General features: G+C 47.2%; 1 protein-coding gene across 1 annotated transcript in view; it reads left to right on the top strand.

Moving 5' to 3' along the window:
• The window catches only part of iqgap1 (IQ motif containing GTPase activating protein 1), a 43,708-nt gene extending 27,249 nt beyond the window's left edge, over positions 1-16,459 (top strand). The window contains exons 13-37 of the mRNA XM_031756141.2: positions 261-421; positions 521-645; positions 1,614-1,777; positions 4,790-4,880; positions 4,958-5,125; positions 5,780-5,922; positions 6,006-6,176; positions 6,273-6,356; positions 6,437-6,508; positions 6,791-6,860; positions 6,938-7,302; positions 7,620-7,783; positions 7,866-8,090; positions 8,244-8,384; positions 8,490-8,574; positions 10,760-10,992; positions 11,105-11,237; positions 11,390-11,492; positions 12,399-12,534; positions 12,628-12,715; positions 13,084-13,293; positions 13,373-13,539; positions 14,509-14,631; positions 14,757-14,865; positions 14,972-16,459. Coding sequence (XP_031612001.1) covers positions 261-421; positions 521-645; positions 1,614-1,777; positions 4,790-4,880; positions 4,958-5,125; positions 5,780-5,922; positions 6,006-6,176; positions 6,273-6,356; positions 6,437-6,508; positions 6,791-6,860; positions 6,938-7,302; positions 7,620-7,783; positions 7,866-8,090; positions 8,244-8,384; positions 8,490-8,574; positions 10,760-10,992; positions 11,105-11,237; positions 11,390-11,492; positions 12,399-12,534; positions 12,628-12,715; positions 13,084-13,293; positions 13,373-13,539; positions 14,509-14,631; positions 14,757-14,865; positions 14,972-15,085 — 3,645 coding nt within the window. The 3' untranslated portion in view covers positions 15,086-16,459. The remainder of the gene's footprint in view (positions 1-260; positions 422-520; positions 646-1,613; positions 1,778-4,789; positions 4,881-4,957; positions 5,126-5,779; positions 5,923-6,005; positions 6,177-6,272; positions 6,357-6,436; positions 6,509-6,790; positions 6,861-6,937; positions 7,303-7,619; positions 7,784-7,865; positions 8,091-8,243; positions 8,385-8,489; positions 8,575-10,759; positions 10,993-11,104; positions 11,238-11,389; positions 11,493-12,398; positions 12,535-12,627; positions 12,716-13,083; positions 13,294-13,372; positions 13,540-14,508; positions 14,632-14,756; positions 14,866-14,971) is intronic.
• The last annotated feature ends 407 nt before the right edge of the window (positions 16,460-16,866 follow it).

The following is a 16,866-nucleotide window of genomic DNA, read 5'->3' as shown; positions in this document are numbered from 1 at the left end:
TCCATGCTCCATGTTTGAATTCCCATATCCTACCAGAGCATAGAGCCATGCGTGGTGCATATTTATTATATACCGGACTGGAAGTGGTGAGTATTTTATGAGCTCCTTCATGATCGAGTAAACAGTGTAGTTGATTATTTTAGTGGGAATCATCGTGGAACAACAGTCATTTGACTTTTAATAATTTGCCTCTTGTGATTTTTTTTTTTTTTTTTAATGGCAGATTTACATATGAAGTGCTTTATGTTTCTGTCCCGCAGGGCAACCTTACCCACCCCGAGCTGCTCGTTGCCGTGGAGATGCTGTCATCGGTGGTGCTAATGAACGAGGCGCTGGACGTCGGAGACCGAGCTGCTCTCTGGAAGCAACTGTCCAGCACCGTAACTGGACTCAGCAACGTTGAGGATGAGTATGCTCAGAGGTGAGCGCCTACGTCTGGAGTCATCGACACGTCTTTTGTCAAGTCTTGAGTCTGTGAACCGAGGCAGACGTGTAAACTCTTTACTCGTGTGCTCCTTAGATACATGGATGAACTGATGCGTCTCAAAGCAGCAGCCAGAGAGGAAGGGTCCGACTATCTGACCTGGAATGACATTCAGGCCTGCATCGACCAGGTCAACCTGGCTGTGCAGGAGGAGCATGAACGTAAGAGGCCACACGATCGCATCCCTTTACGTCTTTGACAGAAACCTCTGGCTGCCCGCTTGTTCACAGGTGTCTCACCTGGTAGATCGGTGTGTTTGATGATCTCGTGTGTCCTCCCAGGATCAAACCAGGGTCAAACCACTACACTATGGAGCCATGATATTTCAGCAAAGTTTGAGATGATGTTTCTGATGCCATCCAAAAAATGCTGAACATCCTTGTTTTCTAAGGAGTTTCTGTCATTGATGACAGTCTTCCTAATTAAAAGTGTGATTGAGTGCCACGGTCTCAGACGTGCTCGTGTACTAGCAAACATAAACGCCTGGCGCTGCTAGGTCATCGATATGACACTTTGATATAAAGTTACACACTTTTAACCGATATCACCGTGGATGGCTCTGCTGAACTGCCAATTATTGCACTTCCTCAAATGGCAGTCTAACAAACCCAGCCACTCCCCACAAACTCGCTGGTTAAAATGCTGCAGACATAAACATGAAAAAGCTTTGTTCCAATTTCCTCATCCATGGTAACAACACGACATATGGAGCCAGATCGAGCCAGGTAGAGCGAGCTGGAAACTTGGCACTCGTGTCTCTCACCCGGTGTGATCACTACTGCTGCCTCCCCCTATTTATTAAAAAAATTGATGGCTATGGGCTCGTAGACACCAGTCCACAAACAAATGAACAGAGTTTCTGGGTAAAACACAAACATACTCATGAATAGAACAGTATTTATATAATAAATGCTTTCTTACTTGTTGGATGCAGATTCATAAGTTTAAAAACAAACCAGCACCTTTATCAGTCATATTCCTTAGCTTTAGTTTGGTTATAGTGCACCTGTTTGCCAAATACTGCCACATCTTGAGTGATATCAAAGGCCTTTTCCGTCGTGGTCCTATGAGAGTCACACGTTTACAGACAGCCCAATACTTTCTGTGTGTCTGCTTCTGTAATTTGTAGGAATTGCTGCCATTGGGTTGATCAATGAAGCCCTGGATGAGGGAGATCCTACGAAGACGCTGTCCATGCTCCAGAGTCCGTCAGCCAAGCTCACAGACGTGGACCCGTCGATTGCTCAGCACTACCATGACAAACTGCTGGAGGCCCGCAGAGAGAAGGCTCATGTAAGGACCTCGTGTTCCTGATTTCTGCTGTGCAAAACTGAATAATGTGTTAGGCTGCATCTGCTCACAAGTATGGGCTTTGGATGGCAATTACTGTGTCACTGAGCCTTTATTTGCTTTTTGTGTGTATCGTGTATTCCTGTGAACATTATGCAAACAGTGCATGCAAACAGGCTACAGTTACATTTTTTAACTGCAGCTTAGACAGTTAAAGCTTGGTTTTGGTTTTATTTGACGTGACATGTGACGCATGTAGAAGATTTTAGTCAATTGAGTCTTATTCAGGTGGGATGGACTTGCTACTCTTGGCTCGACTGATGACCCTGGGCTATACGAGGAGTGTTTGATCATTCATACATCGTATTGTGTCATTAAAACACAGCTGTTGCAAATATTGTGTGATTTAGGGTTCAGATTGAAATGTTGTGATGGTGTGTGTCAGGGACTCACCATGTGACTCTGTCCTCGGAGCGGTGCATGATTCCAGTGGACACTGATGCCATGGTATACCCCCCCCCCCCACACACACACACACACACACACACACACACACACACACACTTCCTGTCACACGTCTGTGTGGGACGTGTGTGCTTGTCTCCTCGCTCTCACTCTTTCCTGAGGCCTGAAACGTGGTTTCTGTTGCTCCTCTTTGGTTGATCATTGATGGAGAGGCACCCGTGCTCTCTTTCACTCATTTGCCTGTGTTATCGTTACTTGATGGATGATGAGTCTGTGGAGGTTCTTGTGTGTTTGTGCGCGCTTGTGGTGAGACAGTCGGTTTGCATATGATGTCACAAGCAGAACACTTGTGCTGTTTTCCTGTTGAAGCTGAAGCTCAGCTGCAGGGCAGAGTGCAGGAGCTGGGTATAGCTTTACTGCCGTGCACAAAGGAAGTCCGCACTGACCAAAGGTCCCCTCCAGATTTCTCAAGCGTGGACTCGTTGCATTGCTTTTAGAAAGAAGTCTATTTTTGGTCCAGTGTAAACGCTGATAAGGGAAATGTTCTTATCAAGTCACTGCCCACAATGTTTTCAAAGTCAACATCATCAGGTTCATTTTAAATCTTTAAAAACATCATATGGGAACTCACTTTGAGTACAGCCACCAAAAAAAGAGAGGTTGGGGAGGAAAAAACCTGGATAGGAAAAGCAGCCAGCTATTTTCCTGCTGATTTCACAGGCATAGGAAATAACAAGCCAGTCCCAGTCGTTTGCTTCCATAAAAGGGCAGAAAGTTGACCGCTGTATTACAGACCCGCGGGCACTCTGACCATGCTCGTCGTGCCAGCGGGCGAGTGCGGCTGATTGAAGTAACGAGCTGAAGACAGGAAGCGGTTAAAGCTTCCTGTTGGGTTTCAATGGGTCGAAGTCAATGAGGTATTTCCCCGCCGCTGATATCTCCAAGAGGCTGAGAATAGCGGGAATGTAAGGTGGCTGTTTCCAGGTAACGTGAGGTCAGGGCTTACTTTGTTTGGTTTCTGCTGGATGTTCAGTTTGCGACTAGCTTCTTAGTGTCGCTCCTTTAACTCTGCAGAACAGTTAGTGAGAAGATATTTGGGCAGAGGCTGGCGTCTGTTGTGGGCAGAGGGCTGTGCCTAGATAAACAGCAGGAAGTCCTGCCCAGACTCCACTGACTAACAAGCTAAATATTCTCTCCTCATCCTCTTCATGTGATTATGGCCTCACTTTGTAGCTGCAGTATTTACAGTGTGCAGACTGTACTGTAGTTCTGCATGTGTGTTTCTCACGCTAAGAGATTCATGTTTTCTAAGGAAGTACAGAAGAAAAGTCTAGATAGATGAATTATGACCCCCCCCTCCACACCACCCAGCTTTCACTTCCTCCCTTTCCACAGTGTGCCTGTATTGTGTGACGAACTTCATAAAGCTTTCACCCAAGTCCTCCTCCTCCTCCACCCACTGCCCACTCTGCCACCACACCCTGTCTAGCGCCTCCTGCTAACTGCAGTGACTCATCGCCTGCAAATACCAGTTACAGCGCCAAAATGCAAACATACAAACAGTAATCGGCACCATCCCAGCTACGACTTTATTTACTATAACGCCGGGGCTGGTTCGACTCCACACATGTGCGTGCTGCACAAGATGCGGGATCAGATTTTATCCGCCCTCTTCTTTCACACCTCCTTTTAATGCGTGGCACTAAATGTGAAGAGGCGGGGCGCACCAAGGAGGTGGGGGTGTTGTTGCCAAATGAGCTGCCTGCTTTTACTGGGCTCTGAAAAGCAGCGGGAACAAGCAGCAGCCAGCACCTGCACTCTTTATACAGAGGCAGAGAGCGCCATCTGGATGCTGCTGTGCGCCACTGCATCTCACAACATTGTAGAAGTCGAGGTCTTGGAGTGGTTTGGTGAACAAATGGCATGCTGAGTGCAGCTGGGCTACAGCTGTGAATGAATGCACTATGTAAATGTTCCATAAAGTAAAAATAAGCACGGCAGGATTTACATAAGATAAAAATATCACAGATAAACGACAGCGGCTTTCTGGGATTAACAAAGCATCTCTACAGAATCTTTCCTAAGACGTTACCAGGTGTTGTCCAGCTGTTATGAAAATAATCTGTTTTTCTGAAAATGTATCTTTTAAATACAATATTTAACCATTTTTGTGTCTCGTTTACCTCTGAACATGCTGATATATGAAGACAATTCTTTAATGGTTGAGCTCAACCTACAAAGGTACTTTATTTTTTGTCATGTATGCTGGATTAGAATATTTCTCATAATCAGGTCAGCATATGTAGAATAAATCCCTGTGAGCCAAAAGCTCAGGCTTTTTTTGTATTCTTGGCTCTTTGTGATGTCATAGATCGGGGATGTCCCTAATATGGCCGTCATCTCAGATCTAAGCATGCACTTCCTGCTGTTAGCACTCTTCATCCTTATGTTGTGAGCAGCTCAGAGAGAGGTGACGGGAGCTAAAAATAGCGTGTTTATGATTTGATTTGCTGTGTTTGTCTCAAAACATATTTTTCTGTGTTCATCCAGGAGACACAGGATCCTTCTGCTGTGCTGTGGCTGGATGAGATCCAGGATGCCATTCTGAAAGCCAACCAGGACACAAAAGAGGCTTTGCAGTGTAAGAATACATACATTTATGCCACACTTGTCTTCAGTAGTCTAAAGAGAGCTAAAGCCTGGCATTTGTATCTGCAGTCTCTCAGGCCATCCAGGCTGTTAACGAGGCGGTGGACAGCGGAGATGCAGCTCAGACGCTGGCTGCTCTGCGTAGTCCCGGAGCAGGACTGTATGGCGTCACGTCTGAGTGTGCGCAGACCTATCAGGACGACCTGGCCAAGATCAAACAGGAGAAAAAGAAAGAAGGTGAGGAGCCTGAGACGGATTAGTGATGTGGCGTTTTGATGAAACTCGCAACACTTGAAATAAGTAACACAGACTGTATATAAAAGATGGAGACACCGTGTTGTGCATAGTGAGGTTTTAGTGTTAGGAGGGTGGAGTACAAAGGTATCAGCTGTACAGGTGCATGGACTTACCTGCTGATTATTTCTAAGACACAAATATAGTGATAGAATTACTGATGGGTAGGTAGGTATTACTGTATCAGTGCCCTTAATATCTATTAAATATCTATTAAAAGGGGAACAGGGAGTTCGGGCTCAAGTGACTATTAGAGGACCTGCAGCTTTCTGCACGAGCATTTCGTGTGGCTTTTCACGAACTCTCTTTCTGTATGTGTCAGGATGTATTTGGATAGAAATGGTTTGTTCCAGTCAGGCAATTGAATTTATGCAAGGAAACACAAAAACCAAAAGAAATGACTTCAGTGTAACCTTTATGCTCGCAAAAGACACAAACCTGTTGGCCTTCATATAAAGTGCATACAGTTGAAGGCTCAGGCTGTGATAAGAACTGTGTTAGGGCTAGTAAATAAAGTGCTAGCACATTACTACACTTCGTAGCACAACTAAGTGAGGAAACTTGCTTTCATCTTGCTTCCGTCCCTCCTGTGTCCAGGTGATAATGGCAGTGAGTGGGTGAAACACTGGGTCAAGGGAGGACACAACTATTACTACAACCTGCAAACCAAGGAGGGCACCTGGGTGGAGCCAGAGAACTTCATTCAGAACAACACTCAGCTCAACAAGGAGGACATCCAGGTCGGTGTCTCTCCCAGGGAAGCTCTGCGGGTTCCCGGCTGTTTAACACACCTTTTAACTCTTTGTTTTCTTCTGCCTGTCAGGGCGTGGTCTCCGGGGTAACCACGGCCTACAATCGAGAGCAGCTGTGGCTGGCCAATGAAACTCTAATAACCAAGTTACAAGCCCGCTGCCGTGGCTATCTGGTCCGAAAAGGCCAAAAGGAGAGGATGGAGTTCCTGAAATCCCAAGACCCTGCTGTTACCTGTATACAGGTGATATAGCTATGTTTACTGCCATCACGTTTGTGTGTAGATGGAAACATGAGCCTGATGGAAGAAGTCATCATTTTTGGTCTCACTCGTTCTCAGGCTCACTGGAAAGGCTACAAACAGAGGAAGGCGTTCAAAGACCGTAAGGAGTACCTGAAAGACCACACTGCTGAGGCCGTCAAGGTAAACTTGGTCTGCAGTTCCATTCGTCTGTGTGAGATTAAATACGTGTGAAACTAACGCATTCCTTTTGTCTCTCTCAGATCCAGTCCATGGTTCGGATGCATCAAGCTCGTAAGAAGTATAAGGATCGTCTGAAGTACTTTGAAGATCACGTTAGTATTATTTGTTTCAGCCTCTGTCAAATGAGCTGCCGTGGGACGTTCCACAGAAGTCATTGTTCATTCTCTGCCACAATTTACATTGACATAAACAGATTACTTGTTATTTAATGAAAGCTTTTTTACTGGGACATAAATCTCCTCTGACATTTCCTCTGGCTCCTGTGGCGTTCCAGGCGTTTGGCTCATTTAGCACTTTGACACATGCGACCCTCTGCGGGTCCCTTTGGAGCTGTTTGTAATGATCAAGCGAGCGATTGCTGTTTTCACTTACAGATCGATGATGTGGTGAAGATTCAGGCTTTCATCAGAGCCAACAAGGCCAGGGACGACTACAAGACTTTGAGTAAGCAGGACCTGAGCTGTCACACCAACTTTTCACGATTTAGGGGGTCACCTGACATGTTCCTTATTTGTCTCCAGTCAGCGCTGACAATCCTCCGATGGGGGTGGTGAGGAAGTTCGTCCACCTGCTGGACCACAGTGACCAGGACTTCCAGGAGGAGTTGGAACTGATGCGGCTTCGTGAGGAGGTGGTCACCAACATCCGTTCCAACCAGCAGCTGGAGAACGACCTGAACCTGATGGACATCAAGATTGGCCTGCTGGTGAAGAACAAGATCACGTTGCAGGAGGTGGTGTCCCACAGTAAAAAGCTGACCAAGAAGAACAAGGGCCAGCTGTCGGACATGATGATGATGACCAAGCAGAAGGGAGGCCTGAAGGCTCTAAGCAAAGAAAAGCGGCTTAAACTGGAAGCCTACCAGTACCTCTTCTACCTGTTACAGGTAAGAACCCAGGACATCGCTGTGCTTTGATGTCTTTGCTACAGAGCAAATCCACCTATGTGCTTCACTTTTGGATCTGCTGACACTAATGCACAGAGGGAGCAGAAGTTTCCACCAGTTTGACTCTCAGAGTCGCGTCTTTAGATGAATGAGAGTAATGTGAACAGATCTGACATGCATATAGAAGTCTTGCTTTTTTCCTTCTCTTAGAGATGCTGTAATCATTGTCATACAAACCACTGAGCATCACAGTATCCTCACAGCGTGTTACCGTGGATACATACTGTAAGGTTGTTGAATTTTCTGCGTCCTTTCAGACCAACCCCACGTATCTCGCCAAGCTGATCTTCCAGATGCCACAGAATAAATCCACCAAGTTCATGGACTCTGTAATCTTCACTCTGTATAACTATGCATCAAACCAGAGAGAGGAGTACCTGCTACTCAAGCTCTTCAAGACTGCCCTGCAGGAGGAGATCAAGTGAGAAACCCGATGACCTTTCTAATTCACAAAGAAATGTCTTAAATTCAATAAAAGACTTGTCATCAACAACTGTGTGCAGGTCAAAAGTGGACCAGATGAAGGAGATCGTCACTGGAAATCCTACCGTAATCAAGATGGTAGTGAGCTTCCACAGAGGTGCAAGGGGGCAGAATGCACTGCGGCAGATCCTGGCGCCAGTTGTCAAGGAGATCATGGATGACAAAACGCTAAACATCAAGACCGACCCAGTGGACATCTACAAGGGTTGGGTGAACCAGATGGAGTCTCAGACTGGAGAGGCCAGGTGAGGTGGAGGTGTCCTCCAGCATCTTGTTCTCTGAAAACTCAGAGACACCACCTGCAGCTGCACAATAACAACATTTTAAAGAACACTACCTTACACATTTAACTACATTAACCTTATTCTATGCATCCTCCCTCATACTGCTGTTTACAGTAAGCTGCCTTATGACGTCACTCCGGAGCAGGCCATGAGCCACGAGGAGGTGAGGACCAGACTGGAAGCCTCCATCAAGAACATGAAGACAATCACTGACAAATTCCTGTCTGCCATAATCGTCTCTGTGGAAAAGATTCCGTACGTTGCTCCCAACGTCACTGTTTGGATCACATTTTTTAGTTTGTTTGTTTTTTCAGTGTCCACCCCTGGCTTGTGTCACAGCATCTGTGTGTTTTATTTCAGATACGGGATGCGGTTCATCTCCAAAGTGCTGAAGGACACTCTGCATGAAAAGTTCCCAGATGCTACGGAGGACGAGCTGCTCAAGGTTTGCATCTGTCATTTGCAAGCTTAATGCTCTTGTTTATCCGTGAGGGGCAGCCAATCAGGAGAACGTTATCTCACACGGTGGGAGGAGCAGCTTAAATGTGTTTCAGACAGGACGAAGCATGTTAGCATTATGCTAACACCCAGCAGGTGTTATTTTGAAGCGTGAATCATGCAGACTACTTTAGTCGTGTCTGTCTGTGCCTGTGCCGTCTGTGCCTGTGCCGTCTGTGCCCCTGCCGTCTGTTCCTGTGCCGGCTGTGCCTGTGCTGTGCCCGTGCTGTGCCGTCTGTGCCTGTGCTGTGCCGTCTGTGCCCGTGCCGTCTGTGCCCATGCCGTCTGTGCCAATGCTGTGCCGTCTGTGCCCGTGCCGTCTGTCCCTGTGCCGTCTGTCCCTGTGCCGTCTGTGCCTGTGCCGTCTGTGCCTGTGCTGTGCCCGTGCTGTGCCGTCTGTGCCTGTGCCGTCTGTGCCTGTGCCGTCTGTGCTAGTGCTGTGCCGTCTGTGCCTGTGCCGTCTGTGCCAATGCTGTGCCGTCTGTGCCCGTGCCGTCTGTGCCCGTGCCGTCTGTGCCCGTGCCGTCTGTGACCCTGCTGTCTGTGCCCCTGCCGTCTGTTCCTGTGCCGTCTGTTCCTGTGCCGTCTGTGCCTGTGCCTGTGCCCGTGCTGTGCCGTCTGTTCCTGTGCCGTCTGTGCCAGTGCTGTGCCCTGTGCCGTCTGTCCCTGTGCCGTCTGTGCCTGTGCCGTCTGTGCCTGTGCTGTGCCCGTGCTGTGCCGCCTGTTCCTGTGCCGTCTGTGCCCGTGCCGCCTCTGTCCCTGTGCCGCCTGTCCCTGTGCCGTCTGTCCCTGTGCCGTCTGTGCCTGTGCCGTCTGTGCCTGTGCTGTGCCCGTGCTGTGCCGTCTGTTCCTGTGCCGTCTGTGCCTGTGCCGTCTGTGCCAGTGCTGTGCCGTCTGTGCCTGTGCCGTCTGTGCCAATGCTGTGCCGTCTGTGCCCGTGCCGTCTGTGCCCCTGCCGTCTGTTCCTGTGCCGTCTGTTCCTGTGCCGTCTGTGCCTGTGCCGTCTGTTCCTGTGCCGTCTGTGCCAGTGCTGTGCGTTCCTGTGCCGTCTGTGCTAGTGCTGTGCCGTCTGTGCCCATGCCGTCTGTGCCAATGCTGTGCCGTCTGTGCCCGTGCCGTCTGTTCCTGTGCTGTCTGTCCCTGTGCTGTCTGTCCCTGTGCTGTCTGTCCCTGTGCCGTCTGTGCCAGTGCCGTCTGTCCCTGTGCCGTCTGTGCCTGTGCCGTCTGTGCCTGTGCTGTGCCCGTGCTGTGCCGTCTGTTCCTGTGCCGTCTGTTCCTGTGCCATCTGTGCCTGTGCCGTCTGTGCCAGTGCTGTGCCGTCTGTGCCCGTGCCGTCTGTTCCTGTGCCGTCTGTGCCCGTGCCGTCTGTGCCCGTGCCGTCTGTGCCAGTGCCGTCTGTGCCCATGCCGTCTGTTCCTGTGCTGTCTGTGCCCATGCTCTCAGTGTAAAACTGACAGTGCTGCTGACAGAGATGTGTGGCCCTAAGAACATTACATGTTCAACCATGCTACACAGAAAGCACTCTGCATAGAGCTCACTCTTTCACACTCTGACCTTTGACCTGGATCTTTCATAAGCTTCTCTTCTCCAGCCTTCTTCACCAATCATTTGCTTGGCTCTATTTTCACTGTTTGTTTTACTCTCTTTCCTTTTTTTTTCTCCGTACTCTGCTGTTGCTCTTCTCTCCCCGCCTCACCAACCAGCTCCATCCTTTCTTTCCACGTTACGGCCAACTGCTGACACGAAGGTGAGCCGTGCCACTCTTCTGGCTCTCCTTCTCTTACTGCTCCACTTGTTCCTTACACTTTTAAGCGCTCTTCTGCATGACACACTAGCACTTATCCTGGGAGTCTGTTCATTACCCTCATGACTAATGATCTTAAAGTGGAGGGGTTCCAACCACAACAGCATATACAGTCTTGGGTTAATGCCTCCTTTCTATGTAATTAACATTAAATCTGATGAAGTCATACCTGTTGATACCTGTTGTTGCTCAGTTAGTGTTTTCCAGTCTTTGAGGTTTTAGATCCCAAACTTTCTTTGTCTAATAGTTTTCTTCATAATTAAGACAAAGCTTTGAAATGCTGCTGATTTTCTGCTGGTGATCATCAAGTTTACTTTGAAACTTTCAGATTGTGGGCAACCTTTTGTATTACCGCTACATGAACCCGGCCATCGTGGCACCCGATGCCTTTGACATCATCGAGATGTCTGCTGGTGGTCAGCTGACCACCGAGCAGCGACGGAACCTGGGCTCTGTGGCCAAGATGCTGCAGCACGCCGCCTCCAACAAGATGTTCCTGGGAGATAACGCCCACCTCAATCCCATCAACGAATACCTTAGCACCTCCTACCAGAAGTTCAGGTCTGATACGATTATGAATGTGTGCACGTAGATCAGATAAATAACAACCAAAGCTGTTACTTTGTTGCCGTTTCTGTTCCTCGTGACGTTCTCCTTCTGTCTTCTGTCACAGGCGCTTCTTTCTGGCAGCGTGCGATGTCCCCTCACTTGAAGACAAGTTCAACGTGGATCAGTACTCAGACTTGGTCACAGTCACCAAACCTGTCATCTACATCTCCATTGGAGAGATTATTAACACTCACACAGTGAGTTTGAATCACCTCATTCATCCATTTATCTCTCAGGATTAAGTCACTGACTGAGACTGACGTGCCAAAGCGCTCGCTTTAAGGTGGTTTTGAAAAGTTTCGCCTGTACAGTACGAACACTGATTGGGTACTTGAATTTGTATCCTTAGCTGCTGCTGGACCATCAGGATGCCATCGCCCCAGAGCACAATGACTCCATCCACGAGCTGCTTGAGGACCTAGGCGAGGTTCCCACTGTGGAGTCCCTCATTGGTGAGCTTTGTCATTTTTTTGTAATATTAAGAATTAACAGTAATAAGAAAAACCAAAATGAACAAAACCACTGGAAGTGGCAAACTGCTGTATATGTATATATAATATAATATATATAACTGGTGAACAGCAAATATTTAAAAGAACAACAAAAAACTTCATTTTTTACCAAAAACAGCTGTTTTTACAGACTAAGGTTCATTAATGTTTGCTCATTTTTATTGTGGGTTGTAAGCTTGATGCCAAACACACCACATGCCTCTGTACACTAAGAAGACATACGGTATGTTTTTATTATTTAACATGAATTGCGTATGCTCACATTAACTAGCTATAGTGTGATAGTGTGAGGTGTGTATTCACACTCTGGGTGGCAGAGCAGACAGGCTGATTGAAGATCATGTTTTCAGTCTTGTTCCAAAGGACGATCACAGGGAGGGTGAAATCACAAGAGCGAGTATGTGAGGTTGGCTAGAAGGTTGTAGCACTTATCATTTCAAAACTACAAGAAACCCCTGGGTTGCAAAACCCAGTGAAACATATTTGTGACTAAGACCCTGTCAGGAAGCAAGCGTCTGTCTGGGTCAAGCTTTCAAGGCCAACTAAAGGTTTCAGTTTACGGGACCTTAGATTCCACTCTACCAACATTTATCTGTAAACGACTTCAAATGTGCCGCTGAGCGTGGCTCCACCTTAAAACGTAACCACAGAAGGTTTTCCTCCAACATGGCTCTTTGGTTTTCCATATCCCAGCTTTTGGACGTCCTCTGGCCTAAAATATGCTGGCAGGGAACATTTGTGTGGAAACAACAGTTCTGTCTGAAACGGTGGATGTCTAAACCCAGGACATCCACCGGTCTGGAACTCGTCGGTAGTTTACGATGCCTTGCTTTCTGTTGCACTCAGGTGAAAATCCTCTCCCCGCTGACGACCCCAACAAAGAGCTGATGGGCAAGACCGAAGTGTCGCTCACTCTCACGAATAAATTCGATGTCCCCGGTGAGGCCAATGCTGAGATGGACGCAAAGACGCTCCTGCTAAAGTGAGTTCAGACCGCAGAGTCCAAGTCAGCAGCTTGCTGTTTGTTGGATCTCTTCGATTTCTCACATCTCCGTCTTTGTGTTTCTCTCTCCAGCACCAAGAGGCTCATTGTGGATGTGATCCGGTTCCAGCCTGGGGAGACTCTGACCGAGATCCTGGACTCAACAGCCAGCCCAGAGCAGGTGGGGACGTTGTGTGTTTCTGCTCCAGCTCTCAGTTATCTGGATGGGTGATGACTGTAACCAAGTCAACATCTCAGCAGATGGCCCTGAGACATGTCTACTCAGCATGTTTTATCTGAGCGGAAAACTACTGAGCTGCCTTATGACCCAAAACAGGAACTGACTTTTACACGTGACTCTTTGTCCTGTAGTTGATGAATTACTAACACAAAACTGCAATAGCCACATATTTGGTAACATCCTCTTTCAATCTAAAGGAGTGAAGTTTATGGGAAATTAAAAGAAAAACTGACTACTAGTAGTGTGACAGTATTACTGCTGCCACTTTTGTTAGTCACAGTTTTAAAGACTCTGAACATAATGTGCAGGAGGCAGAGTACCAGCGGGCCATGCAGAGGAGAGCAATCAGAGATGCCAACACGCCAGAGAAGATGAAGCAGGTCAAACCGGTGGTGGACGACAGCCTGACCCTGCAGGGCAAGAAGGACAAGATCAAGAGTAACCTGCAGAGGCTGGCAGAGCTGGGGAAGGTCCACCCGGAGAACCGTTATCAGGACCTCATCAATGACATCGCCAAGGTAAAATAAACCGCTCGTCCCTTCAAGTGGACAAATAAAAGAGAGGCTGCCTCACGGGTTGTCGTTTCAATGTCTGCAGGACATCAGGAATCAGAGACGGTATCGGCAGCGGAGGAAAGCCGAGCTGGTGAAGCTTCAGCAGACCAACGCCGCCCTGAATTCAAAGACCAACTTTTACAACGTGCAAATTGACTCCTACAATCAGTACATCAAGACCTGCATGGACAACCTGGCCAGCAAGGGCAAGTGAGTGACCTCCACTGTCTGCTGTTTGTCACTGTGTGCACTGCTGCTGGGGATACGGTGCAGCTCAAGTTTGTCACCTACATATTGGTAAAGTTGTGCGTTTGTCAGTGCAAACCTCAGTGGGACGTCTGAAACATCCTGTCAGCTGCATTCAAATGTCCAGTGTAAATGAGCTTCAGACGTGACCTGAAAATGTCACATCCTGTATCCTTTCCCTCCACAGACGAGCTTACAGCTCACGTCTGATTTGTCTCAAAACCAGAAATAGGAGCCAGTGTCTCACACTGGTCCTTGGACTCCTTGTTTTTGTTTTTTAATCTCTAATCAGAGAGCGTTTTATAGCTGCCAGATGTGTTTTTAACGGACCATCGTTGCCTCTGAAGGTTTGAGGCAGGTTGAGCTTCATAATCTTTTCCTGGGGGATTAAAGATGAGTTCTTGGCCTGCCCAGCATCTCCTCTTACTGTTGGTGTGGCAGAAAGACCTCTGCAGGGGGAAAACAAAGAAACAGAAACTGAACATGCTCTTGAGCTGATGTGCAACCTTCAGGCTTGTTCTCATCATCAGCTCAGTGTGAGCGTTTGTTAACACAAGCTGATGTTTGAGGCTCATGGATAAAATCTATCCGCCCATAACAGAAACACAGGCAGTGGCGTGGGCTGCTCGGTCAAATTTACATCAAGATCCTGTCTGTTCGTCTCCTTAATGCGTCTTTTGGCTGTTTGAACTCTGTGAATGTGATGTTTTACAGCTTTATGCTGTCGTTACATACAGCATAAAGGCTTTGTTCTTTTCCTCCATTTAAATGCATGTAGGCGACTTGCGATGCGTAGTCTGCTGCATGGTGACCGTGCATCATTGGCTTCAGTGTTTTTAAAGTCTGAATGTCACAGCCCAGAATACAATAGTGAGCCTTGAAGTCTGTGCTGAGAGCTGCTTTTATTGTACACTTGTGTGTCTTTCTTCTCAGGTTGTCAAAGAAACCAGGCGACAACAAGGCTAAGAAGAGCAAACAGGTTTCTCAGAAATACACAGCCGCCCGCCTGCACGAAAAGGGCGTGCTGATCTCCATAGAGGACCTGCAGCCCAACCAGTGAGTTGTGCAGCTGATCACGTATACAGTTAGCTTAATGAACACCCCAAGGTTAGAAGTCTTCATGTCTGCCGTTCCTCTGCTTTCTGCTTTAAACAGCCATCTTCTGCTCTTTCCCATCGCAGGTTCAAGAATGCCATTTTCGAGATTTCCCCATCAGAGACGGTCGGAGTGTTTGACGTGAAGGCCAAGTTCATGGGCGTCCACTTGGAGACGCTACAGTTAGAATATCAGGTAGCGTTGCCTTTCTCAGCTTCGTTGGCTCTTCTCGCAGTAGCTTGACCAGCGACGTGTTCCTGCCAAGTGTTTTGGTTGAGCTCTTTGGGTTTTTGTTTCACAGGATCTGCTCCAGCTGCAGTATGAAGGCGTGGCAGTGATGAAGCTCTTCGACCGGGCCACCATTAATGTCAACCTGCTCATTTTCCTGCTCAACAAGAAATTTTATGGGAAATAGAGGAAAAAAAGAGGAGAAAAAAGGGCTAGAGACACTGAAACCACAAACCCGCCTCTGAGGGTTGCTTTAAAGCCCTGACTGGAACCATGCTGTCTTACCTACACATTTCCTCCAGCACGTCTCCACTGTGCCTATACAAGTTTATGCATTATGTTTTATTACATGAACATGTAATGTCCTTTATTCTTAATGGAAAACCTCCGTTACCCAAGTTTTTTCCTAGTGCCTCATCTCTCATTGAGGCTCGGTCAGAGGTTTAAGATTTGTAATTTCTTTTTTTGCTCTAAATATTCTGAATATGTTGTGCATGGGCTTAGATTTATTCTAAAAAGAAAAAAAGTGTATTTTTTTTATGTAAAGAGAGTTTTACGTCTGTTAGTTCATCCGCTCACCTGACTGAGAAAAGCCCGATGAACATCATCGATGTGCATGCGTACTTATCAGCAGGGTTGTAGTACACGGCACTTTGTCCAGGAAAAACTGAAAGAAAGAAAACGATGCGCTCCTTATCTTTGATCCTGTGTTTTATATGAAAACACTGCAGCGTCTCTCTGATCATCTTCTCCTGGCTTTACTGTGACATCAGACATCAGTCACCAAAATGTCCAATTCTAACATTGAGCTGCAGGAGTGTGACGGTTACCTCTGAAATGCAGGCTGCACTGGTGCTGATCTGGCTCTGAGGCCTTTCCTGTCTACAGACGGGTCAGTGGTTTTGAGTGGACTGAGCTGGCCATGACTGCAGCCCTGCTGCTTCTCAGAACTGACCCGCCATGCATTTGTGCTTCTGGCTCCCGCAAGAGAAGCAAGCGAAACGTGGAATCACACAAAACTGGGCAGACGTGCAGCTTTGCTGGCTTTCTCAGATGACTTACTGGAAATCATTCTTTTCTCTTTCATTTTCTCTTTATGGTGCAGAACGATTTATTGTTACGTTATAAAAAGGGTAAGCACAACATGATGCCTGATGAATTGTAAGACACAAGATAGGATTTGGACTTGTAAGCTAAGCAGATGTTAAATACTGAGAATTTTTCTAGCGTTGAAAATAACTGGTCGCCCTTATTTATATTTTATATGTTTTCAGTCTGCTGGAGCTGATGGTTGCACCATCACCCAGCGAGCTCCAGTGTGCGTGCAGTGTTACAGCACCTTGTGGGCCCACTAGATGTCACTCTGCGCTGTCACGTCGTGGCATTTGAGCGGTCCTTGAAGCGATTGTTTCAGCCAGGCTGAGAATCTGTGCAGACTTGGTGAAATCGATTTTCCTTCCCACGCAGAGGTGGCCACCTTGCGCTCTCTTCATTATTTGTTCTTCATTTGATGAAATGTGCTTGTTCCAGTTTCAGAATAAAGCTCTACCAATGCACTGCCTTTTTCCTAATCTTACAGTTTTCGTGCAGGAAGAGAAGGCGTTTTCCCAAATGAGCCTCTCCATTTTATGTTACAACCACCTGTAAACCCACCTCCACTACACACACACAACCAGAAGGAATGTTTAGTAAAATTACAACCCCACTTCCCATAAAGTTTGGATGTTGTGTAAAATGTTAATAAAATGGTGATTTTCAAATCTCTGAAAGCTAGATTTGATTGACAGTTAAGTAGAAAACAACAAACAGAGAAAATGTAACACTTTCAGAAAACTATCAGTCCATTCTGACTACGGCAGCAGCGACATGCCTCAACAAAGCCCTGGAAAAGTACCATGAATGAGTATAAAAGGAGCATCTTAGAGCGGCAGAGGTTCACCACTGCAGATCGCTGTTCCTCACTGTAGA

The sequence above is a fragment of the Oreochromis aureus genome, linkage group 1, assembly GCF_013358895.1.
Source record: "Oreochromis aureus strain Israel breed Guangdong linkage group 1, ZZ_aureus, whole genome shotgun sequence".
Taxonomy (NCBI): domain Eukaryota; kingdom Metazoa; phylum Chordata; class Actinopteri; order Cichliformes; family Cichlidae; genus Oreochromis; species Oreochromis aureus.
This window is presented reverse-complemented; position numbering and strand designations above follow the sequence as displayed.